The sequence below is a fragment of the Labrus bergylta genome, chromosome 5 (genome assembly GCF_963930695.1).
Source record: "Labrus bergylta chromosome 5, fLabBer1.1, whole genome shotgun sequence".
Lineage (NCBI taxonomy): Eukaryota > Metazoa > Chordata > Actinopteri > Labriformes > Labridae > Labrus > Labrus bergylta.
The window spans coordinates 1,478,936-1,505,908 of NC_089199.1; the positions used below are offsets into that span (position 1 = coordinate 1,478,936).

Below are 26,973 nucleotides of genomic sequence, written 5' to 3' on the forward strand. Positions count from 1 at the left end.
TCATTTTGAACGGTGTGTAGTTAAGGTTGCATAACCTACAAATAAACAATGATTGCAGTTATTGCAAAACTCCTGACGTGAAGGCCACCCTGGGTCCAACATACAATTTCTGCATGCAATTACTCCAAACAAAACCACCCCGTTGAGGCTTCCAGTCTTTATTGTACTTTGAATTGAAATATTTTAAAAACAAATATTGTCAATAGCGGCAATCAGATAAATATGAGGACAAGAATTTATACACCTATTTTCAATAGTATGATTATTTACATCTTGAGTTATTTTTTAATTTGAATTGCTGCCATGATTTCAAAGAAGGAAAACCAGATTGGCTGCATTTGGTCTTTAAGTAGCACGGATTACAGATATGATGTAAAGCTTTTCTAGTCATAGGCATAAATGATTATATTGAGGAAGTCATCTCTCAAAAGCAAAATGACAGCAGGACCAACCAGCAAAGAGGGAAACTGGAGGCCCTGCATTTCAACATGCTGCTATACAACTGAGTGTAATATTGATGCCACAGAACAAGATCTATGGTTGAAGTTGTATCAAGTACTGACCGCCATCTGGTTTCACTGCAAGACCCCGAGGACTGAGTATAAATACTGCTTTTTATACTGAGTCCATCTAATACAAGTTACCCATTAAAGCTGTGCTTCCTGGGATTGTTTTGTGACTCCATAAAGATTAATCAAATACATAACTTTCTAATGCTTCCAACTTGGATCATTGTGTCATATTTTCCTAAGCCGTTCAGTCTAAGATCACAATGCCTGAATTCAGTGAGAGATCAGATAAGGTGCAGATAATGTCCTGACCATATCCGATGATGACACACGTAGATTGTTCCTCAAGACAATGAGCAAGTTTCAAGTTTCATGAAGAAAGCACCACTTTTATACTAGTTTATTTAGCTTCACTCAGTGTGCTTTGAAGATATCAAATAACAGAGCCATTTCAATACAGAGCTGCATTAATGTACAAGACTAATAAGGAGAAGCCATTGCAGGTGAGCTAGGGGTCCAATCAGGCAGCAATCAAAATCTTCTTATAAGACACATTAAAAATGATCTGGAAGTGTACGACAGACCATAACCCTTAATGCTAAGGCCAAACCATACATACCCAAGAAGCAGGTAGATAATGTACTTATGGAGAATTCAAAGTGCCTCCTTTTTGTCAGGTTGCAGGAATCAAAAGGCCGCTTTTGCATTGTGATTACAAAAAAAAAGGAAAATGTGTTAGTGGGTTGGGATTTCTCACGCAAATTTACACCAAACTGTGTCCCAATGGGGGGGGGGGGGGGGGGGGTGCACATGTCAAGATGTCGATCTTAAAACCTAAAAAACACAAGACACCACCCCCTCTGCGGTTTTAGATTGCAACACAGACCTTGCAGGCATGTAGCACAGCTGCCACAGCTACTCTGCAGAGATCCCCATCAGTGCTTCACTCTGCACAGGTGGAAGAAGGTAGCAGGATTCTTTCAACAAGCATATACTGTTCTGTGTGGACATCACACTAAAATTTGCATTCACTGCAGTGCAGCAAGATTTTAAAGAGATTAATCTAGGCATAATGCCAGAATACAGCAAAAAAGGAGACAGTTGGTTCATCGCGTCATAAATACCTTGGTACGCTTTGGTTGAAACATTTGCATTTGGCTTCTTTTTTTTTTTTTTTTTTAAGTATTTCTGACTGTTGTTAGGGGCAACAGAAACATTTGTTCAGCTACGCATTTGAGGGCACTTCTAACATTCTGTTGATCCAGTGAAAGGATCTATATCCATGTTTTACTCCTTTGAGTTCCACACTAGTAAACTATGTTCATGAATCGATAGAGCACCCACTGCAGAGAGGGAGGGCCTCAGGTCACTCTCCTGACAAGGCTGTTGGTTCGATTTGACAACATATGAGACAGAAATCAAATCAAAATATGGGGAAGGTAGGGTTAATAATGATGAGTCTGTGAGTAGTCCTCTGTTTCTAAAGTAGCTTTGTGTGTGCGTCAGAGTGTCTCTATTTGCCATGTGTGTTTCAGTGCGTGTCCCGTCATATCGGGGGGGGGGGGCTCCTCAGTTTGTGTCCATGTGGTCTTCGGCTGTTTCCGGGGCTCCTCCCAGTGAGGCCGAAGGCTGAGGTTTGGACGGGGCTTCCTCGTCTCTGCGCTGATAGAATAGCACGTAGGCTGCTTTAGTCTGTGAGGGAAGACAGGGATAGAGTTACGCTACAAAAACACAGACACTCGACACCAAGGACAGAGAGCAAATACAGTTCCAGAACTCAAACATCAGCAATAGGATACAAAGCACATAGATCAACAAATACTGCATCTCTGAATGTGTTTAACTACACGATATAGTACTAGTAAGAACTTAAGGTCAGAACTCACCACAATTTGGTCCTCTGTGGCAGAGGAGACGCTGCTGTCATCAAAGTAATACCACTTTCCATCCACTTTGTTCTTTCCATACGCTGTGTCTGTTAAACAGAGAAGTGTTGACAAACAATTACTCAGGTGATTCATTTACCCAGGAAGAGGTGAATGAACAGAGCAAACACTAAATAAAGGTCCGAGAGATATAAACGATTACAGTATCCATGACAACATGTTATGATGTTCGAACACGAAAGTTTGAAACACAAGATGTACTGCTGAGCCATCATACTACTAACTTATAATAATACAACTGATTAACAGCTCTTTAGGGTATGTTGATGTGGAGTGACAACGGCAGGTTTTACCATGAAAACCTATAGACAACAAGAAAAACTGAACAGGGACTTACAGTGACCGCCTCCCATTCCTCCATAGTGGTTTGACACGGCAATAAGGTCGTACGTGTAGGGGATGGCCTTGGGGTCGCACACAAACTCAGACATGTTCAGATCCCTGACAAAGAAAATATCATCAGATAACCAGGGGGAAAAAAACATTGCCATCACACTGAGACAGATATGAATCTCACAACAGGCAGGAAATAAGACACTTGATCATATCCATTGTAAAAAGCAGCATGAAAGCTTCATGTGTGTTGGAAAACCCTGAGTGAGCATGATTCAGTTTCTTTTTTTAAAAGGAGGGATTTAATTTACATTTTCACTGCTTCCTGGTTTCTCAACAGAGGTTGTTGTGTGTTTCACATAACGTGTTTAGTGAGTCAGGTAGCTGTTAGTCCAGAAAATCCAAATGCAACTTCCTTGTTTTCAAACACAAAGGAAATGCTGTCCTCTGCCATCCCACGAGGTTATTGACTCATTTAGAGTTTAAAGTCGTTAAAGTTTCGTAACTAGAAGTGATAAAGACATTACAGGCAAAGTAATTGTTCTTTGGAGTGTGATGTCAGTTCTCAGAGACAAGAAGTCCATTTCTTATATCCTCATTCCTCAGGTCACTTTGTTCTGTTATTTATCACTACAGCTCCCTTATGTGCAAAGGCCCACTGATGTTGCAATCTGACAAATGCTTTTCTTCAACCCAGTGAAGAAATGTGGATTCATGATCCACGGGTTATTTGTGTAACATTTGGTCACTAAATACTAAAAACTGCTTTTCTACAAACTTCTGCAATTAGATACACTTAAGATGTTGTATTCATTTTTAGAAGTCAATTATTCAAGCAAGACATTCATTAACATGTCCACATTTTAGAGTCGTTTTGATTTTCAAAATACCCCTAACCCTAACCCAACTGTTAAGATATGAAGCCTAAGCTTTCTTAAATTTAAACTAAAATGTAAAGACCCAACAAATCAAGCTTCCACCTACACAGCTGATTTTTGCTTCTTTGACCTCATTCCAGAACGCTTTGAGCATGCACAGACGGTTCTCATCAAGAACTAGTACACAGATGGGTAATTTCTATTTAAAACTCCAGCAGAATCATCAGACTAAAAAATTGTTCTTAACGCTTTTTTATATGTCATTAAATATGAGTGCTTTCAAACCTGATGGGAAAGTCCACGATTGTGTCCAGCTTGTCCCTCCAACACCGGTTGTAGGAGAAACGCTTTAGGTGAACTACAAGAATGCGAGGCAGTGACCACAAGTCAAACTTTTTTGTAGCCTGTTGGTGTTTCTTACATGTTGGGCAATACCTGCAAAAAGGACCATGTTTAATTAAAAGAGATAGGAGCAACAGCACAGGTAAAACACTGACTTAGGCTAATGTAACTCTTACCATGGATCGTGTTCTCCAAGTGTCTCCATGGTTGTGAAGAGCTCGATGCATTCCCTCAGAGCCACGGTGGCCTTTTTCTTCTGGGCCTGGAGCATGCTCTCGTGCTTCTCATACGCCTACACAACACATTTACACAAAATAAACAAGACTGGTTGCTGGAAGTTTTCACACAACTGTGCGATGAATATAAAGCCACTGACCTCAGCTTCCTGCTCATCGTAGCACTGTTTCTTTGACTCTGTGTCCCAGTCGATCGCCACAGTGGAATGTGCTGCAGAGACAAGAAGTGGGAGTGTCGCTGCGTAAACATCAAGAGGCCTTTAATAATAAAACTACAAGATATTTCTTAATAATAAGATCAAAACTGACGATTGAGTTTGAGGACATTCCCATCACAAGGCAGTGGGCTGATGTTGGCTGTTCCGTATGAGTTCACAATGCTGAAGGTGAAGAGCTTGGCTGGTGAAGAGCACTGCTTGGCTGAGTCTACTTTGGGCCCATTTTCCAAGTCAGAGGTCTCCTCCTCCTCTTCAGACTGGCCGTTCTCTGGCTCTGGACTCACTTGGTGGTCCATGGCCTCCTCCTCAGCTGAACAGACACAGATATATTGAAAATGTGTGGCTTCATTTTAAAGTTCATAATGATTAACAGCACTCTGATCATCATTGTTTCCTTTACATTTGTTAAAATCTGGTTACAGATAACATCTTTTTAACCTGCTCACCATCACAAAGCCCATTGGTTTCATTGCAGGTCCCTGAGTGGTTGCTGCCGTTGCTGGAGCTGGCACTGCAAGACGCCCCGTCCAACAAGGGGCTGCCACAGCCTCCCAGGCTGGACGATGAACCATCAGGAGCCCGGCTGCAGCTGGTGAAGGTGGCTGAGGAGGAGGCCCTGCTTTCACTGTTATGGCTCTGGGATTGCTTTACATAGCGTCTGCACAACAGGGAACAGAGGGGATTAGACTGCAAACAGTAGTTTTAACCTCAGTATGGATTTGTTTCCCTCAATTTCCTGCACTCTCCTTTCTAGCTGGCTCTACACACGCTCACTGCTCTGCCATGCCTGTCTCATTTTCCAAACAGTAGGTTCTTACCCGATCCTCTCAAGGATCTTGTCGTAAAGAACATCTGCTACGAGGTTCTGTCGGGGCACAGTGATGAGTAAAGGCTGACCAAACAACATGGTGCTTGCAGAGCTTCCTGCATGCTTGGAGTGGCGCTCCCTGAAATATACAGGCAGGTTCATCCTCTCACTGTCCTCTTCCTGTACCTCATACCTGGAAAGAGCAACAACACAATACTCAGATGTTTAACACAACTATTGCTGAACAGAAAAGACAGAAAATATCATATTGTCAACAATACTTACACAAAAATGTCATCTTTTTCCATGATTTGGTTGAGTCCATCATCTCGTCTGTAAATTTTATGGAACCTGTGATTGTAAACATCCGCCACCACCATCTAGAGAGTCAAGTGTAAAGTTAGCTCAAATAATTGTAGTGGTAGTATCACAGTATAGTATGACTGGCATGAAGGTCTCACATTTTCTGGAGGGAAACCACAGAGTTTGGACAAGGCGCTGCTCAGATCTGATACCGCACCAAGTTTAGGGACCACCACTCGATACTGTAAGGCAAAGCAATAAAACATGTGACCTAAATCAGTAAACCATTAAAGATATGTTGGCGCACTTTCAGAATCAACTCATGCCAGCTCTGTTTTTATAAATTGGAGTAGAAGTTACAGTTTGTTGGAATTAAACTGCATATGTGGTTATAGTGAAGAAAGAAACCCCTGAGCGTGTTTCCATCTCACCTGTGTGGGTCGAGACTGAGGGTCTGACCGCACCAGAAAAACCTCCATTGTGCGGTCCTTCTTCATGGGCAGAGGCAGTGTGAGGTAGCAGAATGGGTCAAAGGTTACTGACACCTTGGAGCACTCTGGGCACACCAAAGTGGATTTGAAGAGACCGTGGAAAATATCAACGATGATGGAGTCATTACGCAAGCGGTGGTTTGTCCAGGCTTCCTTGGCAACAATCTGAAATTACAAATAAACTTTCATTAGACATCATTTCAAACCCCATGGCCTTCTGATGCTATATAAAAGGTAATAGAGGCATTTAATATTCAGCTTGAGAATAAAAACTGTCAGAGAATATGAGTGTATGTATCCAAGTCAATTAGTCTCAGACAGAATTTCCCTGAAAATTAATCAATTTGAAATAAGCAGTAGTTTTTCCCTATCACACTGAGCCATTGAATGCAAATGTGTGGTACCTGTTTTTAAAAGACAGAGCTACACAAAAATCATTGCTTGAAAACCTTCATCACATCAACTCAAAATCTGCAAAACACCTCATCCTGGCGTCCCTCCGCGTCCCTCAGGGCCAGGTAAGGTTTTTTCTTGACGCGGTTCAGATCTTCATGGAGCCCGTCCAGCAGAAAGGCCAACAGCTCCTGTGAGTCCTGCTGCTGGTAGCCTGAAAACTGGGGGGCAAAGCGTCCAACCTGGGTCTGGAAACAATAACAACAACATCCAGATTATTTTGGCTGTTGCTTTAAGATTATGAAAAGATTCAGTGTCTGATCGGTGTACATTCACTTCAGACAAAGTTAATGGACACAACTCACTTTGAACGTGCGAGGGGCAACATAGCTGCTGCGGCTCAGCCACATCTGTTTTACTAGATCAGCATAAGCCTCTGCAATCTCGCCTCTCATTCCCAGAGGATTCTCTCGGTTAATTTCTGCCTCGTATTGATCTTCCAGGAAGTACTCCGTTAGTGGAGATGCATTGCTCAGGCACTGGAAGAAGACAAATAAAGGTGGTTTAAGTAAGAATGACACCTGAAGGAAAAATACTTTCTCTGAGAGGAAATTGTGACTGTTAAATTTTTTTACCTGGAGGGCAGAGTTCATAAAGCATGTGTTTCCCAAATTACTGAGACCACACAGGCCAGGCTGTGACTGGGACTCTCTGTAGTTGTAGGAGGAGCTGTATGAATTGTAGCCTCCCAATCTGCAGAGTAAACAAACCTGTTACTATCGTTAACCAAGAGACAATATGCTGGGAAGAATCCTGTACTTTGAAAATATATTTAAGCATGCCATTCAAGGTACCTAGATACATATCAGACAGACAAATTACGATTTCATGAGCATGTTTACCAGTAATCAAGCAAACCTCTACTTATTTTCATCAAGTGAGATTGCCCAGGCTACCACCGTCACATTGCTATTTTTTTTAATTCTGGCTCACTAAGTCATAAAGTCTTGTATCGCTAAGACACATGGATAAAAGTTAGATCGTCTTTTTCATGTTAAATATAATGTTGAATTCCATCACATAGAGTTTATGGTACAGGGATGTAACTGCTAAAATGTGAAAAAGCAGTAAAAATCAACCCCAAGCATACCACCAAAAAGTAAAACAAATACTGGTACTTCTCAAATGTTTCCACAAATACTGTGCCTACAAGTTCATTGTATTACTATTATTTATTTGTCTTGGGCAAAAACTTTTTATAACTATGATTAAGTCTTGTGTCCTGTTTTGAGTTTCCCTTTTTTTATCTGGAAACTTCTAACAGTTATGATAAGTGAATTCATTTGAATACTTTGAGTAACATGGACTACCATTATGTTAATACAGAGGTCAAAACAAGTTGAATATTAAGATACAATAATCAACACTAACATCTAAGGTTCTGTGGCCATTAGTTTGCACGCCCAATGTACAGACGTCCTCATGCAGACCCTGGTTCTATTCTGACCTGTGGCTCTTTTCCTGCATGTTGTGTTCTGCACTGTTTTAACCCTGCTGAATCTCTAAAGCTGTAGCTTTACAAGAGTAGCCTATGTATAGTTTTGTATTACATCTGAGATTGACTTTTTTCCATGCACTTGTAATAATAACAAACAAACAGTCACTTATTTTTGACATACCAGTAATCGAGAATTGGATTCATTTCTGTTACACAGGGTCATTCAGTAAAGAGCTAACTTTTTTTTGTTTTACCGCACTCCCCAAGGGGTCGGGGAAAAGTCTGTTTTAAAAGTCAACCAACGTACAGGACTCCCATTTTAAGACTTTTCAGTCTTGATTCCAAATTTTGACATGTTCCTCATGGTACAATATCTTTAAAACTAAGCTAATGAAGCACCCTAGTGTATGTTCGACTATTTGAGAAATGCCAGTGTGCTTCTAAAAGCAGCATGCATTGGTAAGCAAGCAAAACCAACAGAAGACAAATTCACAGAGGTAAAACAAACACACATTTAAAGAATGGAAAGCAGAAGAGGAAAAGAAGAGGAGAAGTACATAATATCAGTTTTGCAATGTGTAACAGAAAGGGTATTCTTTGTTCCCTTTTGTGTTCTTTGAACAAAGTCCTCCTGCTTTGAGGAAGATAGGTAGGGATTCAACATTAGCCTGATGTACTGATTTAATTAATTAATTTAAAGAATAGCTTTGAAAACATTAGATGTTGTTTTTAGTCACATTATATTGAAATTAAAAATCTCAAAAAAAGAGACTGGCAGAGAAAAAGATTGTGCGTACTTAATGGATGGTTATAATGCATTTCTCTCACAGACATGAGGAAAGGATACCAGTCCTGTGCAGCATTAAGAATAAAGCTCAGGTGTGTGTTACTAGAGGACACCTCTAGAGGGCACACCAGAGGGCTCAGTCTGCATACAGGATGTATCAACAGACAGGGTTACACTGGAGCAGGTCATTATTATATTTATCATGAGTTTAGAACCAATATAAAACTAAAATACAACAATAAATAACAATATTAGGGTTGCCAGTGACCTAGTGGTTAATTCATGCACCCCATGTACAAAGACTGTAGTCCCTCAAGCTGGAGGCCCTGGTTCAAGTCTGATCTTACATCAGATCAGCTTAGACGAGTGAGGAACAGAACACACACATTTTTGAGGATGTGCACAGTCGATGCACCAAACAGACACAGAGGATACGAGGCAGCCACCACGTGTACGTGTATTTGTATGCACAGTTAAAAGCAAGTATATCTCCACCTTAAAGGGGTGTTGAATCAGAAGAGAAACCTTGCCTGTTGCCAGAGGTGGTGCTGTTGTTAAGTGTGTAGCCAGGGCTGCTGTCTCCATTAGTTACTGTTGAGGAGATGCTGGCTGTTGAGTTGGAGGAGAGTTTTGGGGAGGTAGTGAAGTTCCTTGATGGTGTTGTACTGGATCTGTTGAGCAAGAGCAAAACTTGTGTTTTACAGTTTTATAAAAACAAATGACCTACAACTTTTAAACATGGATACAAATGATAGGTGAATGTGTGTGTGTGTGTGTGTGTGTGTGTGTGTCTGTGTGTGCGCGCTGAAAAAAAAAAAAAAAAGGTATTTGCTTACTTAGGATGAGAGGCTTGTCTGGGCCAAGTGCCATCCTCGTTCTTCCGCTCAATCACAAGCACCTGTATGACAACAAACTGCTGAGTGAGAGCCAAGTGGCAAAGCATGCCTTCATGTCAGAGCTATCGCGTCTCAGGCCTGAATCTAATACCTTAAAGTGCTAGGTATATGTATCAACTGCATTCCTTTGATGTGTTACTATTCTGCTTGTGATCTACAGTTTACAGTTTAAGGACAAAGGCTACTGTGACAAACTGTATGGAGTATTGGAACAACAGCATGGACAAGTCTACAGTTCAATGTAATTCAATATGATAGTGTGAAATGTAAACAGTAAAGGTTCTTTTGACAGCTAATACTGAGATAGCATATAAACTTTGCAATCATATTTGTGTCTATAGTCTGTATGTTATGGTAAGACCTAATTCCTTTGCCTACACTCAGCCCAACCCTACTTATGTAAAGTGGACCAATATTAGTACAGCCTTACATTACCTTTGCAGTATAAGCATCACACACTTAGCATAAACTTTAAAGAAGCTGAGGCATAACCTGACTTCTCGGACAGTTGCAATAAGAATAACACATCATAACCTTAAAAATTCACAGTACATGCTAATGCACAGCTCATGTATCGTATTGCATTAGACTCTCAGACGTTCCTGTTTTTTTTTTTTTTTTTTTACATCTCCTGTGAATGAATTATGTATGCAGAGTGAGTACCCTGTGTTATTGCATTGTGATGTTCTTCAAAGGAAAGGGAAGAGTATCTATATGTGATCTCAAGGTTATTTGAATAACGCAGCTCTACACTACCTGCCCCTGGAAGAGTCCAGCATCCTGTACAGTGCTGTCTGGCTTGTTCAGCTGCTCGTAGGTGTTGCTCATGTATTTATTCCAGAGCCGTGTCTCTTTCTCTGACGGGATATTGAACAGTGTCCTCATATCCTTCTCTATAGTGTCTGGAAAAGGGGATTTTTTTTTTACACAAAACACATTCAGTTACTGACAACACATTTACATTCCAGTGTCCATAGTTGAATCTACTCAACTCTTACCTATAGTGTCAGCTTTACTGAAATGACGCGTGACCACATTGTCCATGTTGTCATTCTCACACAAGTTAAGCTCCAGCAAATAGACCTCCACCTTACAATGCTTGACAAACATTCCATGTTCAACAACCTGGAAAAGGAAGAAGAGAATCAGCAGCCAAACCCATAAGTAGAATGTCATAGTAAAATAATAATGATTTTTAAAAAAGCAGCTTTACCTTCCGAACAATGGGTCTCTGGCAATCAAGGCAGCCATACCAGCTGACAAGCTTATTCCATGCCTCAGTGGGTACAAGGACATAATCAAGCTCATCTATAAGGTGCTCTTTCAGGGCCTGAGTCTCCTGGTCTTTAGAGAAACAAATTATTTTACTACAGGCTGAAATATAATAGAACTTGTGCTTTGTTTAGAGCAATCGAAATTAACTCCCAATCAGTATTTCTCTTAAGATGATAATTGTACCTGAGAACAGTCCAGAGTTATCAATGGGTCCTGGATAGAGGCTACGTTCTCCAACATTGTACATATCCCAGCTGTCGAATCCAACATACTTCTTCCATTGTTTGAACCACCGGCTGTCTATTAGATACCTACAAAGAAAGGTCGGTTACAGTTGATGTAAACTTAATTTTTGCCTTCAACCTTTGTGACTTTAAACTACTTTAAAGGAATTTTCTTTGGTTGCCAGACATGTTAATGATAAAGCAAGAGCAAAAGAGTCAGGAAGAGAGGTGATAAAATGTGTCAGGCTTGGCGAGATAGTAAGTACACTCAATCTTATTCAAACCCGGAAGATTATGTAACACCAAACTGCTTTGGCATTTGCAGATATAGCAACCGCAAGCTAGTTTGACTTAATCTCATCCCAAGCAAGAAATCTTCTTTACTTAATAAGCTTGTTAGCAAGTGTTAACATGGTAAGATGTTTGGTCATGGAACCAGTTTAGTGCAACTACTGTCAAAATAAACGCAGGATATCTCTACTCATTAACCTGAAGTTTAAATCCCCAATCGATTTCAGCTGAAAACTATCAAAACATAGTCGGTCATTTTCAACCATAGTGTCATGAAATAGTAAAGGCAGCCCCTTATGAATTGCAATAACTACATCAAAATTCAGCATTCTCTTCTCCTGGTTCCCATTTACATTAGCAAAGATGATAATTAAATTCCCTTCATGTAAAAAGAAATAGCTGATGTGAAGAGTCTTTAGTACATCTGAATGCTTTCTGTCCAGGCCTGCATCTTCTGTTTGATGGGAAACTGTTAGCTTACAAAGTGGCTGTAGGGTTAACAAACTTGTCAGGCAACTTTAACTGCGATGTCAGTAAGGTTACGACATTGCATCATATAATTTCTAAGGAAAGCCTAACCAGCAACGAGCATGTTTGACTGGCAGGAGAATCTGAACACAGGGCCTATTCTACCGGGTTACTAGCCAGCGTATCAGTCAACGTCACTTAACTTATCACACAACAGGCATTAACGTCAAAGTACTAGCGGTACAAATAAGCCCTTTGGTTTTCCATTAAAGTGTGGTTGTTTCTGACTAACAATAACAACTGTTTCTCCAAACAACACTATTGAAACAGAAAGTGTTGGGTCGAGCTGGCTAGCCGCTAACTTGTTTGATATTAGCTTTCGATTTCCATACTAACAACCATAGGTTTCGTTAGCCTGGTAGCTTTAGCATGTTAGCATTCACTGTATGTCACTAGCTAGCTAATGCTAACTGAATCACCCAGGAAACGTTGGCCGTCGCCACATCTTACCATTCGTCACCCTTTCTTAGAGTCGTTTTCAGAAGTGACCCAATAGTCTGTTTTTGGCTTTCTGTTGAAGGTGTTGGCATTTGAGCGGCTACCGGCTCCGAGTCGGAGTCTGCCGCGCCGCCCGACTCGGGTCCGCCTCCCTCGGCCATCATGCAGCGAGTGTACCGGTGTCGTGACCGCGCAGATTGAAGAGCCGCGCGTTCACGAGCATCAGGGAGCTGTTCTTCCTTTACGGTCAGGGCATGTTGACTGTAGCTCCCCGGTATGATTGACAAACTTATTGGTGACCAAACAGCAACATGCTGAAGGGCAGATTGTTCTGGACCAGCAAGCCACCAAAATAGCCAGCGTTACTCTTAAATAACCTCAGAGCATCAACACATCTCCACATCATTGCGAAATGTAATAAGAATAACATACTGCGTTCATATAATGTTTTGACTGTTCACTAAAACACATAACACCAGGTATTTTGTCAAAACGGGTTTAATGTAGTACAAAACACAGGAGAATTACATTAGAAAATAAACCGCCTAAAAACTTCAAAAACAAAATATTTCAAACACAATCATTTCCTCTGCCAACAACTCATTAGTTCTGGGTCTGCTTCCAACAGAATGTAGCTGTCACAGAACACTTCATCAACCTAATATGATCTTACAGGGGAGTCAGTAAATACTGTTAAAATTAAATGTAACTACCATAACTCTGACCTATAAAATTACATTACTTCCTTGTTTCTAAACATGAAAATTAGGGCAGATATTCTACCTTTGCGTGACATGAGAAAAGAAGCACTATAGTTTACATTTTATTACCTGATAGCATGTTGATGGTAACAGTTTCAAGCTTCTAATGCAACTGAATAATCAAAAACCTGCCATATTGCTCCGAAACATTTCACTTTCCTTAAAGTTAAATAACAAAAGCAATGTTTACTAGTATGAAATAGTCAGCACATAACCAGTGTACTTTAAATCATTTTAAATATTTCATGGATAGGAATGGAAAGGAATTTTGTGTGAAAGAACAAGGACCACAAATAAGGGAATGTAAACTTTGGATAACATAAAGGGATTTGTCCCATCTCTGTTGCTTAGACTGAATCAAATCCCTGCCATGAACACAATTCAAATTGAAGGCTCCAGGTAGAAGTAAGCAGGGCATCAGAAGATACCGCTTGGCAGCTCCTTGCTAAACATGCCATCAAAGTCCAGCTCTCTGCTCATCAGATCCTCCTCTACACTCTCCAGCGCCCACTGATGGTCAGTCAGCTCCAGTGCCTCCCACTCAGCCTGAAATAAAAGATATCACATGGACATCCAAGCAAAGACCAACCACCGTAATGAGTTGTGCTACAGTATGTTTACGGCATATACCTTAAAGGCTTTGTTTGTGTCAGCAGGCATAGCCATGGCAGCACCACTCATCTGTTCTTGCATAATCCTCGACTGATCTGCACCTGTAGGGGATTGCCAAATGATCATCTGAATGCAAAGCAGTCACTAAGAGATGGTGCACCCCGAATGTTCCACAGTCAGTGCTAACTCAGACCTGAAGGCTAAACAGGATTTAAACACAGGCAAGAATTCATGTACAGCTAAATCTTATAGTCATGATATAGCATCTGTCAAATTGTGCGCAAAAGAAATTGAATTTTATGTTTAAATTCCTGATCATAGAATAATGTTCATGATAAAATAGCTTTGTTTCTAGGTCTCTGCATTAGGGATAATCTGGTAATACAATACATCTAATACAGGGGTTAGCTTAAATATATCCTGATATATTAAAAAGTTGCACATCACACTTTAAGACTGCTTGTTTCAGAGGCATGTGACCTCAGTGTATATAAAAGTGATATAATCTTAACTCCTTCTGTGTCAGTTTATGTTAGGGTTAGTGTTGTTCAAGTAGAGGAGTCCAATGGCTTAGGATAGCTTACAGCACCGTCACATGGCAGTTAGAGTTTAAACACAACACAAAATGAACCACTGTCAAAAACCAATAATTCATTATTTTTTAAAGAATCGAACCAGTATCCCCACACATAGAATTATAAACTAAGATATCAATATTTTTTATCACACTTACCTGTTCAGTACTGTAGAGCTCAGTTTAATGATTACAAACTCATGTATAACAGATTTGCTTTAACTATTGAACCCACTTAGAATAAACAAAAACACATGACATTCTCAAGTTACAAACAAAAGTTACTATTACAAAAAAAACTCAAACAAAATTAGCTCATTACCATTGTCTTGTCCTAGAATTAATGAGTACATGCTCCGTAGTCCGAACACGTTTAGGAAATACCATGACGCTGAGCTAACCCTGAAAGATAACATGCACAATAACACAAAGAGAACAAATTAGAAGAAGCTAGCACAGTAGCTTTGATTAAAAAAATGATTTATGCATTCTCTCTCAACAGATGTGGTTTTTATTCATTTACCAGGAAGCATCAAGTGAGAGCAGCTCTATTCCTTGTTGCAGCATGGGCTTGAAGCGCAGAGTGAGGGGGAAAGGGACCTTAGCTGTGTGAAAGAGAACAGAAAAAAATTAATGTAGAACTCCTGTGCAAATGTTATCTTATCTGTTAGTAACTCATAATAATAGTCGTTTTGTGTATGCCACATTCTCTACAAGAACAAGCGACCTCTGCCACATGTAATAAAATATAATAGAATGCAACTTTGTTGCCCAAATGTGGAAATTTCCCTAAGGCTCTCCAGATGCCCACAGTGAAATAAAAACATTCAGACAGTCAATGACACAGACAAGCAGAGCAGCTAAATGTTCAGTACACATCAAAACAGTAAAAACAGGTCATGTAATGATAGATCTCATCAGTTATAAGGTTAAGAATGTTTATTTCACTTGGGATGAATTACTTCTTAAAGACATTTTTAGTTGCCAGAGTGACTATATAGCACCTCCCTGAGCTCAGAGGCTCAAACTGGCAGAAGAGAGGATGAGATAATCTGCTAGGATACTCCTGGCTTTCTTCCTTGTCCTCTCAGTAAATAGTTGAGTCAGTGGTTTTTGGGCTTTGCCCAATATTGACACAATCTTAAGAGATTTAATTCTTAAATCTACATGGGTCATTATATTTGTCATTACTTGTTACAAATCCTGAAAAGGTCCAGTTGATCCAGCCACCGATGAGGATCATGGGGAGCACGTTGGTGACATTTCCTTTCATCATGTCTGTCAGCATGCTGGGATCTGTGGAACGATACAGTGTTCAGTAAGATACACTCAGTGAAAGAAACTCCTTTGTTTTCAATTGATAAGGATGTCACAGTCAGTTTGCTCCTCTATACAAATGTAAATGTTAAACATGATTTATATAATTCCTTTGGAAGAAAAAATACCAGTAAAAATAAAGAAAGAAGAGACCTAAAAGGCCCTGAAATTCTGTTACTCTCGTGTTTTGGGTTAGCCAAATGAATGAAGCTACAATGGAAACAAATTGACTCTGATTGATATTACTTCCATTATTGATTGTAGGGCTGGGTAATTAATTGGAAATTAATCGAAACCAACATTCAGAACCTCTAACCTACGTCAACTTGCCCTTGTCGATTATTTTTATTATTTTCAGGGCATGTGATGACACGTCCAATCCGCGACATGGAAGCAATCTCCGTCGCTTGGACACATTTTGTCTTTAGGAAAGACGACACCGAACAAATAGAAGTCAAATGTAAACACTACGGAAAAAAAGTTTGCAAGAAATGCAAATTCTACAATTCACTTAGCAGACACTTTTATCCAAAACGACGTACATCAGAGAGTAAGTACAACACTAATCCATTCATAAACCGCCACTGAAGCAGCGGGAGCAACACAGGGTTAGGTGTCTTGCCCAAGGACACATCAGACATGTTGCTGGGGATCAAACCCTCAACCTTCTGGTTGAGAGGCGACGACTCTACCAACTGAGCCACAGCCATCCCACATTATTTATTTTCTACCATTTTAGACCATTACCACTACCATTAGAGAAGTTAATTTCTACTTTAAAACTAAAATAGGTCGTTTTCATTTCAAGCGATGCTTTGATTTCGGTTTGAAATGTTCAATAAATGACCACAAAATAGTTAATCAGAAATTGTACTCTCATTCATTAGAAAACATATCCCAGCTTTAAAAGTTGAACATATTTACAGTAGAGACCATGTCACTGAACTATGAGGGCAAAAAAGACTAATAATCGTTCATTAATTGTAATCTCGGTAAAATGTTCCATTAATCATGATATTGATTTGAGGTCATATCACCCAGCTCTAATTAAAAGTATCATCACATTGGCATTTTGAATTTAATTGGGCTTCAGCATAAGGGCACACACTGGATTAAAACATTTAAGATCGCATCATTGTATCCTGGATACTGGTAAATAAGTAAAATATGTACCTGTCATTGGGGAGGGTGGAACAACCTTTCTTTTGGTTTTCTTGAAGAATCCATCATCTTGGTTATTGAAGTAAAACTTCCTCATCAAAAATGACTGAAACAAAGAGATTAACAGTCAAACTGTTGTGGAGTTGAGTCTGTATTTCCTTTATTTTGTAAGACTTACAAAAAAAAAAGCCTACCTGTTTAGGGATATATTTTCCATTCTCTCTGAGAATTCTGCTCCGAATAAGAACCTGGCTGGAATTGAAGAAACACATAAATGCAACTTAATTTCAAGGGGTTTTTGAAATATGATTCAACTCCTAATTGAGGATGACACAACATACCTGTCAGAAACCTGTTCCAACGTCAACTTCTTGTCACTTTGAAGAAGAATTGAGACATAATGTCGAATCACCCCAACAAGAAAAGTGATGAAGACGATGGGCAGCACCACCCAAAGTCGAATATTGGAGTCCAGCAGAAGCTCCGGCTCGGCCATTAAGCTGGTCGCTAAACCGAAGAGTCAGAAAGACATGAAGGGCATACTTTCAGCAAACCAGCAGGTAATTCTTATCAGCTTTGGTTCATCTCGAGTATTAGAGTTATGCTCCCTCTAATATGAGGCCTGCTTCCTATAACCAGTTGGCAAATGTCCATGAAAATGTAGGTGTAGCCAGCGGTAGCAAGGAATGACCTGGCCTGGGACCCACAGAGGGATGTGCTGTCAATACATACTAGCTAGCTAACCAGCATTGTTAAGTTAAGCTAAGGTAACCGTAGCGTACAAGCTAGCGAACAAACTTTAAAAACCCAATAAAACAGTCACTACACACGATTGAAACGGTATTTCTCATATAAAACAGTAGCGAAGGTGTATGAAACTAGAAATGATTCACACAAATGACGCTAATCTTTTGTTAACGTTAGCCAGCAGGCTACCTTCTTCCTGATAGCAGCCGGGTCACAGTCGATAGGACCAGGTGAGTCGTCTTGGCGCAGCGACCTCTACTTGCGTTGTTTTCCCAGCAGCAGATACGTTTATCATACGATACGTGATGTAGCTAGTTCAATTAATCAGACACTATTAACAGCTCGCATCAACATTCGCCATCGCTCCGTTGTTGGCTCCGCGGATGAGAGCTGATTCGTGCTTCTGCAGCTGTCATCCGCAACACTGTAGCGCAGAACTGTAGCGCCACCCCGCGGTGATGGAGCGAACTGCCTGCTCAAAACAAGCAGTGAGAACAGTGAAACTCTATGGTAAAACAAAAACCCAATGGTGATACTATAGACGAAGGGTGAAACCCCATCTACTTGATAATGAATGGTGCTTGAGAAGATTGGGGGCAATGTTTAGGACATGAGTAGCCTACTACTTCTGTGATGAGAATCGGGAAAAATCATATGGATTTAAATGTCTCCCATTATAACAGTTCAGACTTTTTAAAACGGTGTATTCATTCTAACAAGCAGTTCTTGTATAATAATGTATAGTTATAAGTTGTGATGACTCATACATTTTCACGACTGTTTATCAAACTGCAATACATATGATTTATAGTAAAGTAGTCAAATAGACGTTTTCTCTGGTAAGAACAAACACGTTGTTCTGTAATTTGACATTGTATAGTGCCTTTCCTCCATTGTATTCGTTTGTTTAGTGTGTCGGATATTTTCATAGGATATTTTTCAACCAGACCACACTGTGTATCCTGCCATTCCAACCTTCACCTGTAGGTGGCGGTAAAGCGTAATGAGTCTCATTCCTAACAGTCTTTTAATAGAGAAGAAGACTCTTCTCTCCTGACCATGCTCCTGACCTAATATTTATAGTCGATGCTCCTGACCGACCGGTTTATACAAACCCTTTTTGTCTGCTATGAACTGCGCTTAGAAACGGGAATTTTACGGTATGTAACATGAATAAACACGATTATTTTTTATAGCCAACGTAAAGTGGTTTTTTTGGGGTTACACTACTTGACCCGGAAGATTTCCAAAAGTGAATGCTAACTTAGGTCGCGCGAGTAGCTTCAATCGCTACATCCACTTTTACAATACATCCATGGCAAGTCCAAAATGCTAAATAACGTCACTTTGCAAATGCATATTAGCCAAAACCCAGCGGGAAAAGCAGCGTCCAAGCGTTCAGGGCGACACTTTTTACGCTGGCGTTGTTTATAGGAAAGAGTCCAGTGGTGTAGCCAGACTGGGGTGGCTGAACCGGGCTACCGTGACTTCTGCAGGGGTGGCAGGAAGTGTTAGTAATGCACATATTATCAAGAATGAAAATAATTTATTTTTCCTTTCTATCTCCCCAATGCATGGAAACATTTGGATTAGTGATTCTCACCTGGTCTACAGTACCCTCAGCATCAACTCCTCATCCCCAAATTTCTCATATTTTTTGGTAATGTAATGGTAGGGGAAACACTGGAAGAAAAACAAACCCAGCATAAGCTCAAGTCTTGCAGTTGATAGCTAACAAACGATGTGTTGTTTTTACTGGGAGACATCAAACAAACTAAAGATCTTTCGATTTTTTTTTCTAGAGTTTCCTTATCAATCTCTTGTCCTCTGCACAAACCATGGGACCTGATAAAAGGTAAGACCAACATAATAGAAAGTAGATGTGGTACACATTCAGTGCCATAGTATCTCACTCTGGTATATATCATTTTCAGACCCAGTCGGGATGAACGTAGTGGAAGATATGTTTCAGATAGGAGGAGAGATGATCCAGAATGGCATCAGAGACGAGGTAAAGATATGGAGAGATGTGATCGACGTTGGAGTGATGAGAGGGAAAGAGAGTGCTGGGATAGCCCAGAGGTGAGAAAATAGGAGGACCTGAAAATGCCTACGTTGCTGCCAAACCTACAAAGACATACACATAATGTGCACTAAAACTTTACATCAACAGCATGCCGATTCTGTTTTTCTGCAACAGAGGGGAAGAAAACGGCGAAATAGTGACCTCTCTGATGATGAATATGACGCAGATTATCCAGATCAGGACAACAATATGGAGCAGGAGGAGGAGAGCAAGACTATAATGCTGAGGGGACTCTCTCTTCATGTCACAGAGGAAGACGTAAGCCAGCAACTTTCACTTTTATTGTGCTTTCCAAAGTACAGCCACACCTAGTGTTGCCCAATAGGGATAGTTTCCATGCTGTTGTATCATAGGTGGAGAGGGTCAAACTGACCTGTAATGGAAGCAAATCACACCTGGCATCCTTTATGAGCAGAAAAGATGAAAGAGTAAATTGTACAAATCAGAGGCAACTTCAGCACTGCACTGGGTTCATTTGTTGATGGATCTGTATTATTGGGATACTTTAACGTTAGTGTCCTCTGTTTCTATTTAACCTGACTATCAGAAAGAAGCACCTTTTAAGATTGATCATCATGTTGGCTTGATGATTTTGAATCTGATTGCGTTTGCTTTACGATTTTTGATGATATGATGATAGTCATATTCAGTTGGACCCTCTGCCTTCACTTTCCAGATCCGCTCAGCCCTCGAACTGCTGCAGGGGCCCCAGCCTGTGGACATTCGCTTGATGAAGAAAAGCACAGGTAAGTGTTGCTGATTTGAAGAGTGTCTCACCCTCACACTCTGTCTTATAACACACTTTACCTGCCCTAATGCTATCCCTGAGTAAGTAAAGCCTCATATTGCAATAGTCAGTCAGTGGATCATAGGAGAGATTTCTGGTCTGGTTTTGGATGATATGGTCAGGTAAGGATGTAAATATACAATGTGTTCCATTTTTGTACAGACATTCAATGTTTAAGTAAATTAAATCTACTATCACCCCCCTGACCCTGTAAGCAGCCTTCCCAACCACATCCACATTATTAACACGAACTGGAGCTCATTGTGAGTCTGAATGTTGCACCAAAGCATTCTAACTAACACGCCTCCCGTCTATATTTGAATGCTGTCTCTAGGTATAAGCCGAGGTTTCGCCTTCGTGGAGTTTTATCACTTGCAAGATTCTACCCGATGGATGGAGACCAATCAGGTTGCCTCAACAATCACCAAGTTTAGCTTTATTATAGGACATAAGAGCCCCATTGAAGCGATACATGAGTGTGATCAATGGGAGTTGGACATTATATGCAGTATATTTATTTTGATTTACATACAGTACCATTGGTGCTGTAACATTAAACCATGCCCTGATGCACTGCTCTTAGTGTTAATAGCAAAATGCACAGGAGGCTTTTAGAAGTTACAGATAGAAATAAGGGGAAAAAAGGAGAGGAGAATACAGTACAGTTATACATTGAGGTAAATACTGTTGATGGTAAGTTCAAGGACTCACAACCTTGGTCATACAAAACTGATATCTTTGATATCACATACTTGACAGAGTCATTTATAGAATGTTTTTAGGTTTACAGCAGGCTCGTCACTCAGAATGAACTGTTGTGTATTCAGTATAGAATTACTATGTAAAGGGTTTTGCTCATGGGAATGCAATGAAATATTTTCTTTCTTTTGCGATGTTATTAATATAAACTAAGATAATTTGCAGTAGACACATAGTCTTGAACTGGTTAAGGATTTTTTTTCTTCTCTTCCCGTTCACTGCACATTCTGCTCCAGCTCAGTCACTTGGTTATTTCTCATCTGGAGTGAGAGATATGGATGAGCTGGAAGCACTCCGATCCCAAACACTTAGACGTACAGTTGTTGAGAACTCATTCACTCATACACAGACCTTCATCTCCCTCTCTCTCTATCTGAACCTCTCCTTCTATCTCTGTTCCTTTTTTAGTCCCTGAGAGACTCTACCTAAGCAGCGAGTGTAAAAGCCTAGCCACTCTGCTCTCGCTCATGGGGTGGGGTAGCAGCAGGACCTCACCTGCATCTTTGGCTTTAATGTCTCAGGATTTGGAATAATTGGTGGCTTCTTGATTTTCACAGGATAAGTTGGTGATCCAAGGGAAAAGCATTGCGTTGCACTACAGCAACAGGAGACAGAAGTTTGAAAACTGGCTTTGCAACGCAGTAAGTACGGCAACATATCTAACTTAGATAAGCAACTCGCCATTTGCAGAGCTACAGACCAAAGCATTTTGAAATCCTTCTCTTAGTGTAAAGTGTTGTTCTTGTTGTCTCAGTGTGGCCTCTACAATTTCCGGAAGAGGTTAAAGTGTTTCAGGTGTGGAGCAGCCAAAATTGGTAAGTCGTAAATGCATAATACAAAATTTTTTCTGTCTTCATCTGTGACTGGCTTGCCTTTCCTTATTGTTATCTATATTTTAACTTACTTTGTCTTGGCTGCGTAAAGATGGGGAGTTCCTGGGACAGAGCGGTTTTAACGCTGACGCTCAACGTCCGGGAGATTACAGCGGAGACAGTGAGCACTTTCTCCACATATTCATTATTACTTCCTCGAGTAGAATTGTGGAACATAAAGTCATAATATCTTTGTTTACAGCAATGATTTTAAGGAACATCAGTCCTCTTTCTACTGTTGATGGAATTTTGAGCATATTGGACCCCTACGCAAACCTGTCAGTGGGAAACATCCGCCTCATCAAAGACAAGCAAACGGGACAGAATAGAGGCTTTGCCTTTGTTCAGCTCTCATCCCCCTTGGTACGTTATTTCTGGAGGCAATATGTCGCCGTTATTGTTTGTCTTTGTTTTGGTTGGATATGAATAAATGTGTGACAATCTTGTATCTGCGCTTTCTTGTGAAGGAGGCTTCTCAACTGCTCAGGATTCTCCAGAGCCTTCAGCCACCTCTAAAACTGGACGGAAAAACAATTGGTGTGGATTATGCCAAGAGCGCTAGGAAGTGAGTCATCACAAGCCATACTGTTGGATTCAGCACATATAAGCTCTATTATGTGTGAGCAACACCATGTGGGAAGTTTAATCTCACTTAGCATTGTGTTGATATTTTTATTCTGTTTTTTGTAACACAATAGAATCCAAATAAATCTGATTCACTCATTCTAAAATGTACCCTCATACGCATATTTCCATGAAGTTTACTTAGTAGAAGAAGCACACAGGTTCAGTGTTTTAAATGCAAACACAGGTAAAGTCAATCATCATTTTCATTCTGCTTGAGCTGCAAAATGAAGGTTTAACTGATCCCTCTTTGTCCTCTACAGAGACTCCGCCCAGCCTGATGGGACCAGAGCGAACGCCCTGTCTGTGGCCAGTACCGCCATTGCTGCTGCTCAGTGGTCATGCAGTCAGGTACCTGGGATGCACATGTGTTTTGGGGTTTTTTGTTTGGAGTTGCTTGCGTATGCTGCATTTTTCAGTTCCCTGAACTAAAATGTGTTTTATTTTTATAAATACTGAATGAATACTAGTATGTAGATATATGTGTCAGCACTATTTCTTCAGTGGTACTTGCTGTATTTGGCTATCCTCCATATCCAGCTTGGCAAGAGGGTAGAAGTGACTTGTCATTGTAGATTGTTTTGTCTGTGGGATGTTTTATGTTGGAGCCAGAGCCAGAGGAAATGGGCTGTTGATTCCCAGTTATCTGGGTTGACACAGTTTTTTTTTTTTTTTTTTTTAAAGATTTATTTTTGGGCTTGTTGTGCTTTTAATTGAGAGCTAGGACAGTGGATAGAGTTGGAAATCAGGGACAGAGCGTGGGGTATGACATGGGGAAAGGAGCCACAGGTGGGACTCGAACCTGGGCCCCTGCTTGGAGGAGCAAAGCCTCCATACATGGGGAGGCGCCACCAACACCCCTGGTTAACACAGTTATTGATAAGATATTGCATCTGATGTCTAATTGATGTTTTCATCCCTGTGTATTCATGAAGTTACAGAGAGGATCAGGTTTCACATCTGACTATGTTCCCCACCAAGAGGGCTACACGCAGCAAACACAGGTAAGTTCACAAAAAGTCTACTTCTTTGAAAGAACAACTTTATGGAGAAAGACTTGATGGATAGTTGACTTGAACACTTCTTGATGCATGTGGACAGACTCATCAAGTGTGGCAGCAGCAGCCTGAAGCTCCAGTCATTGGAGATGGATTACTTGGAGGTAATATGAGGTGTCAGACACTCTTAAATGTTGTGTTGTTTCTACTACCAAGGCTAAGATGACTTATTTTCACATTACCACCTCTCTTCAGCTGCTCCAGGAATGAAGACACTGATCCCTGTGGGGACAGGCGTGGTCATCTCCCAGACGGCACAAACGTATCAACCTGTTATTATCAACCATCCTGCCATACAGGTACACAGTCTGAGTGAAAAAAACAACTATTCATTTAGATTTAAGAGGTGTTGTGTGATGGATGCAAAAGCTAATAAAGACATTCTTCTCCCCCCTGCCTACTATCAGTCTCATCCAGCAGTGACGCCTGTTCATGCAGCACAGCAGGCTGCCAGGGTTTTTACTTCTTCTTTGGTGACATCAGCCGCTTCCAGTTCAGCGGCCACAATCAGTGCTGTTCCGACTGCTAACACAGCAGGTGAGATAAGTGAACTATAGAAATGCCTTTTGTTTATTTGTTAGGATCCCCATTAGCTGTTCTTCCTGGGGTAACGGATCAGATAGACCTGAAATCAGTTTTATGTGATTTTAGAAATCCTGTTTTGTCTCCTATGTGCCTCTTCATGTAGTAGCCCCTGACACCTCCACATACCAGTATGACGAGTCTTCAGGTTACTATTACGATCCACAGACCCGCCTGTACTATGATCCTAATAGTCAAGTATGTACCCTGAAGCCTTGCTATATGTACATTATTCACCCTTAGACTTTGTGCATTGTTGTTTGATTTATTTGATCCTTTCTACACATTTTGTCATTTGCTCATTTAAACAGTACTACTACAACTCGGAGACTCAGCAGTACCTCTACTGGGACGGTGAGAAGCAGAATTACATCCCTGCAACTCAATCAGACTCGAGCGCAGAACAAGCTAACATAGCAGCTAGTTCTTCAACCACAGTCACTCCAAACAGTAAGGAGTGCAAAGAGAAAAAAGACAAGCCAAAAAGCAAGTCTGCACAGCAGGTAATGGCTTTGTTCAGTCTTTTGTTTTTTGTGATACCTTGTTGTTTTAAAGATAATTGTACAAATAGTTAATACTATTTCAGATTGCAAAGGACATGGAGCGCTGGGCAAAAAGCTTCAATAAGCAAAAAGAGAGTTACAAAGGCGGTGGACCATCCAGAGAGGAGGAGAGGAAAGAGTCTGCAGCTGCTGATGCAGGTTTCCTTGTGTTTGAGAAGAAGGTATTCAGAAGTCACTTCTCTATGTATTATTAGACTGTACTGTTCTGATATTAAAGTTTATATGTACTATTTGTTGATTAGATGTTTTGTTTCCTATTTAGCAAATGGGAGGCTTTGAGATGCCACCCCTCATGACTGAACAATTCAAAATGGTGGAGCAGGAGAGTTTCGCTAAGGTTTGTTTTTGCTTGTCATATTTCTCACTGTGACATCACCTATAAAAAGTTAAACTCTAACCTGTCAGCTTTTTGTTTTCATGTCACAGAGTGGTGACTTTGCTGCTCACAATGGAGACAGTGTGACAGAGGAGAGCAGCTCAGATAGAGCAGAGGATGAGGATGGAAAAATAACAGACTGGAAGAAGATGGTTTGTCTGCTGTGTCGTCGGCAGTTCCCCACCAAAGAGACTCTGCTGCGTCACCAGCAGCTCTCTGACCTCCACAAGGTGAGGACAATGAAACAGCAGGAGTTTAATCTGCAAGTAGCATGGAAATAGCCTGGTGTGGCCATCTGTTCAATAATAAAAGCTTCAATACAAAATGGAAAGGGCATAATGGGTCTTATGCAGCCTTGCATACACACGTGAATATATTTACTTGGTTAGCTCAAGATTTTTTATTTTGAGTTTTTGATTGAATTTAGCAAAACTTGGAGACCCAGAGAAGATCCCAACTCACAGAAGCTGAGCTCGAGGAGTTGGAGAGGACGGAAACTGAGGTATTTGTCTCACGAACTTTATACATGTTTTTTCAGCAATGATTTATGTAATGAGGCCAAATTAAAAAAAAAAAACAATTTCATGGTCATTTGAACAGCTGAAGTACAGAGACAGAGCTGCAGAAAGAAGGGAAAAGTACGGTATTCCTGAACCGTCCGCACCTAAAAAGAAATGTTACAAACCACTAACCCCAACAGTGTAAGTATTTTCCTTTAAAAACAATCTGAAGTCTGTTTGAGTCTGTATCTCCTAACATCTCCTGTCATTCAACAGAAACTACGAGCAGCCCACCAAAGACGGCCTTACAAGTGATAATATCGGCAACAAAATGTTGCAAGCAATGGGCTGGCAGGAGGGCAAAGGTCTGGGGCGCCACCAGCAGGGCATCACCACTCCCATCGCGGTGAGGAGTGACATCAATTCTTATTACATTAACTCAAATATGTGCTAGCTCCTAACAGATGGGATATGCATGTCACTGTGATCCTCTGCACTAACAAAGCAATTAGCACAATACTGGAGGGCTACCTGCCTGCATTCTGTCTCCTCTAATAAGTGTCTTCTGCTCCCAACAGGCTTCATTAAGGACTAAGGGCACCGGCCTGGGTATTAAAGGAAGCTCATATGAACTGTCAGCATCTGACACCTACAAGGATGCTGTTCGTAAGGCCATGTTTGCACGCTTCACTGAGATAGAGTGAACACACCAAGTTATTTGTTTCTGTTCAGACTTAAAAACTGAAATGTCAATGTTTTTTGGCGTATATAATTGGTTTTGATCTTATTGCTGGACATTTTATTATCTGTTCTCAGTTGAATGAACATGTAAATCTTGTACAGTTTTTTTTGTATATAAATAATGTGGACCAGCTGAGGTTTTGTTTCTGTGAAAAACAAAAGAAACAAAGTGAAAATTAAATCTGTGCTCACAAAATACACTGGCCTGCCTTTTTCTTTTTTTCAATTATTTTAGATGAATCGAATACTAGTAACAAAGTTGCATATTACTCTGAGATGAATGAATGAGACAGTCATAAAAGTGTTGTTCATTTTGATGAAGTGTTAACATAGGGTTAGGGTTTGACAAAGGTGACAAAGCCATAAACCATGCTTTATGGCTTTCTCATGATTTCATGACTTTAAATGATATGAGATGTGTGATTGGCGTAAATAAGGTCTTGGATCAATACATTAGGA

General features: G+C 40.5%; 3 protein-coding genes across 7 annotated transcripts; 1 reads left to right on the forward strand and 2 right to left on the reverse strand.

Annotated features, from left to right (window-relative positions):
* Nucleotides 1-142: 142 nt before the first annotated feature.
* Nucleotides 143-12,580, reverse strand: usp4 (ubiquitin specific peptidase 4 (proto-oncogene)). Its single transcript, XM_020642081.3, has 22 exons — nucleotides 12,407-12,580; nucleotides 11,097-11,224; nucleotides 10,852-10,982; nucleotides 10,637-10,763; nucleotides 10,395-10,540; nucleotides 9,579-9,640; nucleotides 9,273-9,413; nucleotides 7,093-7,210; nucleotides 6,823-6,996; nucleotides 6,547-6,705; nucleotides 6,005-6,229; nucleotides 5,732-5,815; nucleotides 5,556-5,650; nucleotides 5,281-5,463; nucleotides 4,909-5,120; nucleotides 4,554-4,772; nucleotides 4,385-4,455; nucleotides 4,185-4,300; nucleotides 3,952-4,101; nucleotides 2,793-2,896; nucleotides 2,396-2,484; nucleotides 143-2,201 (listed from the first exon to the last, which is right to left on the reverse strand). The coding sequence occupies exons 1-22, from the start codon at nucleotides 12,556-12,558 to the stop codon at nucleotides 2,079-2,081; spliced, it is 3,009 nt and encodes a 1,002-aa protein (XP_020497737.1). The 5' UTR covers nucleotides 12,559-12,580; the 3' UTR covers nucleotides 143-2,078.
* Nucleotides 12,581-12,876: 296 nt separating this feature from the next.
* emc3 (ER membrane protein complex subunit 3) lies at nucleotides 12,877-17,990 on the reverse strand. Its single transcript, XM_020642084.2, has 9 exons — nucleotides 17,756-17,990; nucleotides 17,161-17,326; nucleotides 17,014-17,071; nucleotides 16,832-16,925; nucleotides 15,533-15,637; nucleotides 14,865-14,946; nucleotides 14,664-14,743; nucleotides 13,786-13,868; nucleotides 12,877-13,701 (listed from the first exon to the last, which is right to left on the reverse strand). Exons 2-9 carry the CDS (start codon nucleotides 17,313-17,315, stop codon nucleotides 13,573-13,575), a joined length of 786 nt encoding a protein of 261 aa, XP_020497740.1. The 5' UTR covers nucleotides 17,316-17,326; nucleotides 17,756-17,990; the 3' UTR covers nucleotides 12,877-13,572.
* A 608-nt stretch (nucleotides 17,991-18,598) lies between these two features.
* LOC109990133 (RNA-binding protein 5) lies at nucleotides 18,599-26,712 on the forward strand. 5 transcript variants are annotated; one of them, XM_029278942.2, is made up of 26 exons: nucleotides 18,630-18,726; nucleotides 19,160-19,226; nucleotides 19,369-19,421; nucleotides 19,501-19,648; nucleotides 19,740-19,910; nucleotides 20,329-20,398; nucleotides 20,774-20,847; nucleotides 21,756-21,839; nucleotides 21,953-22,013; nucleotides 22,123-22,191; nucleotides 22,273-22,433; nucleotides 22,538-22,635; nucleotides 22,958-23,045; nucleotides 23,636-23,698; nucleotides 23,796-23,856; nucleotides 23,948-24,051; nucleotides 24,160-24,289; nucleotides 24,441-24,532; nucleotides 24,646-24,837; nucleotides 24,921-25,058; nucleotides 25,160-25,234; nucleotides 25,324-25,503; nucleotides 25,701-25,775; nucleotides 25,874-25,974; nucleotides 26,050-26,179; nucleotides 26,352-26,712. In XM_029278942.2, exons 1-26 carry the CDS (start codon nucleotides 18,653-18,655, stop codon nucleotides 26,475-26,477), a joined length of 2,685 nt encoding a protein of 894 aa, XP_029134775.2. In that variant the 5' UTR covers nucleotides 18,630-18,652; the 3' UTR covers nucleotides 26,478-26,712. The 5 variants fall into 5 exon arrangements, 4 of the variants coding, with proteins under 4 accessions (XP_020497795.2, XP_029134775.2, XP_029134774.2 ...); XM_029278941.2 differs by having other exon boundaries at nucleotides 18,631-18,726; nucleotides 23,630-23,698; XM_020642138.3 differs by having other exon boundaries at nucleotides 18,632-18,726; nucleotides 19,767-19,910; nucleotides 23,630-23,698.
* Nucleotides 26,713-26,973: the final 261 nt, after the last annotated feature.

What these genes read in the sequence shown, in the direction of transcription:
- LOC109990133 (XM_029278941.2), top strand. Translation starts at nt 18,653, where the DNA reads ATGCTCCTGACCGACCGGTTTATACAAACCCTTTTTGTCTGCTATGAA. An exon ending in TCAACCATCCTGCCATACAG is followed by an intron (nt 24,052 to 24,159) that starts GTACACAGTCTG and finishes GCCTACTATCAG; the next exon opens with TCTCATCCAGCAGTGACGCC. An exon ending in AAACCACTAACCCCAACAGT is followed by an intron (nt 25,975 to 26,049) that starts GTAAGTATTTTC and finishes GTCATTCAACAG; the next exon opens with AAACTACGAGCAGCCCACCA.
- usp4 (XM_020642081.3), bottom strand. Translation starts at nt 12,558, where the DNA reads ATGATGGCCGAGGGAGGCGGACCCGAGTCGGGCGGCGCGGCAGACTCC. An exon ending in TAACTCTGGACTGTTCTCAG is followed by an intron (nt 10,983 to 11,096) that starts GTACAATTATCA and finishes GTTTCTCTAAAG; the next exon opens with ACCAGGAGACTCAGGCCCTG. An exon ending in GTGGTTTCCCTCCAGAAAAT is followed by an intron (nt 5,651 to 5,731) that starts GTGAGACCTTCA and finishes TTGACTCTCTAG; the next exon opens with ATGGTGGTGGCGGATGTTTA.
- emc3 (XM_020642084.2), bottom strand. Translation starts at nt 17,315, where the DNA reads ATGGCCGAGCCGGAGCTTCTGCTGGACTCCAATATTCGACTTTGGGTG. An exon ending in TCCACCCTCCCCAATGACAG is followed by an intron (nt 15,638 to 16,831) that starts GTACATATTTTA and finishes ATCGTTCCACAG; the next exon opens with ATCCCAGCATGCTGACAGAC. An exon ending in AATTCTAGGACAAGACAATG is followed by an intron (nt 13,869 to 14,663) that starts GTAATGAGCTAA and finishes AATCCCCTACAG; the next exon opens with GTGCAGATCAGTCGAGGATT.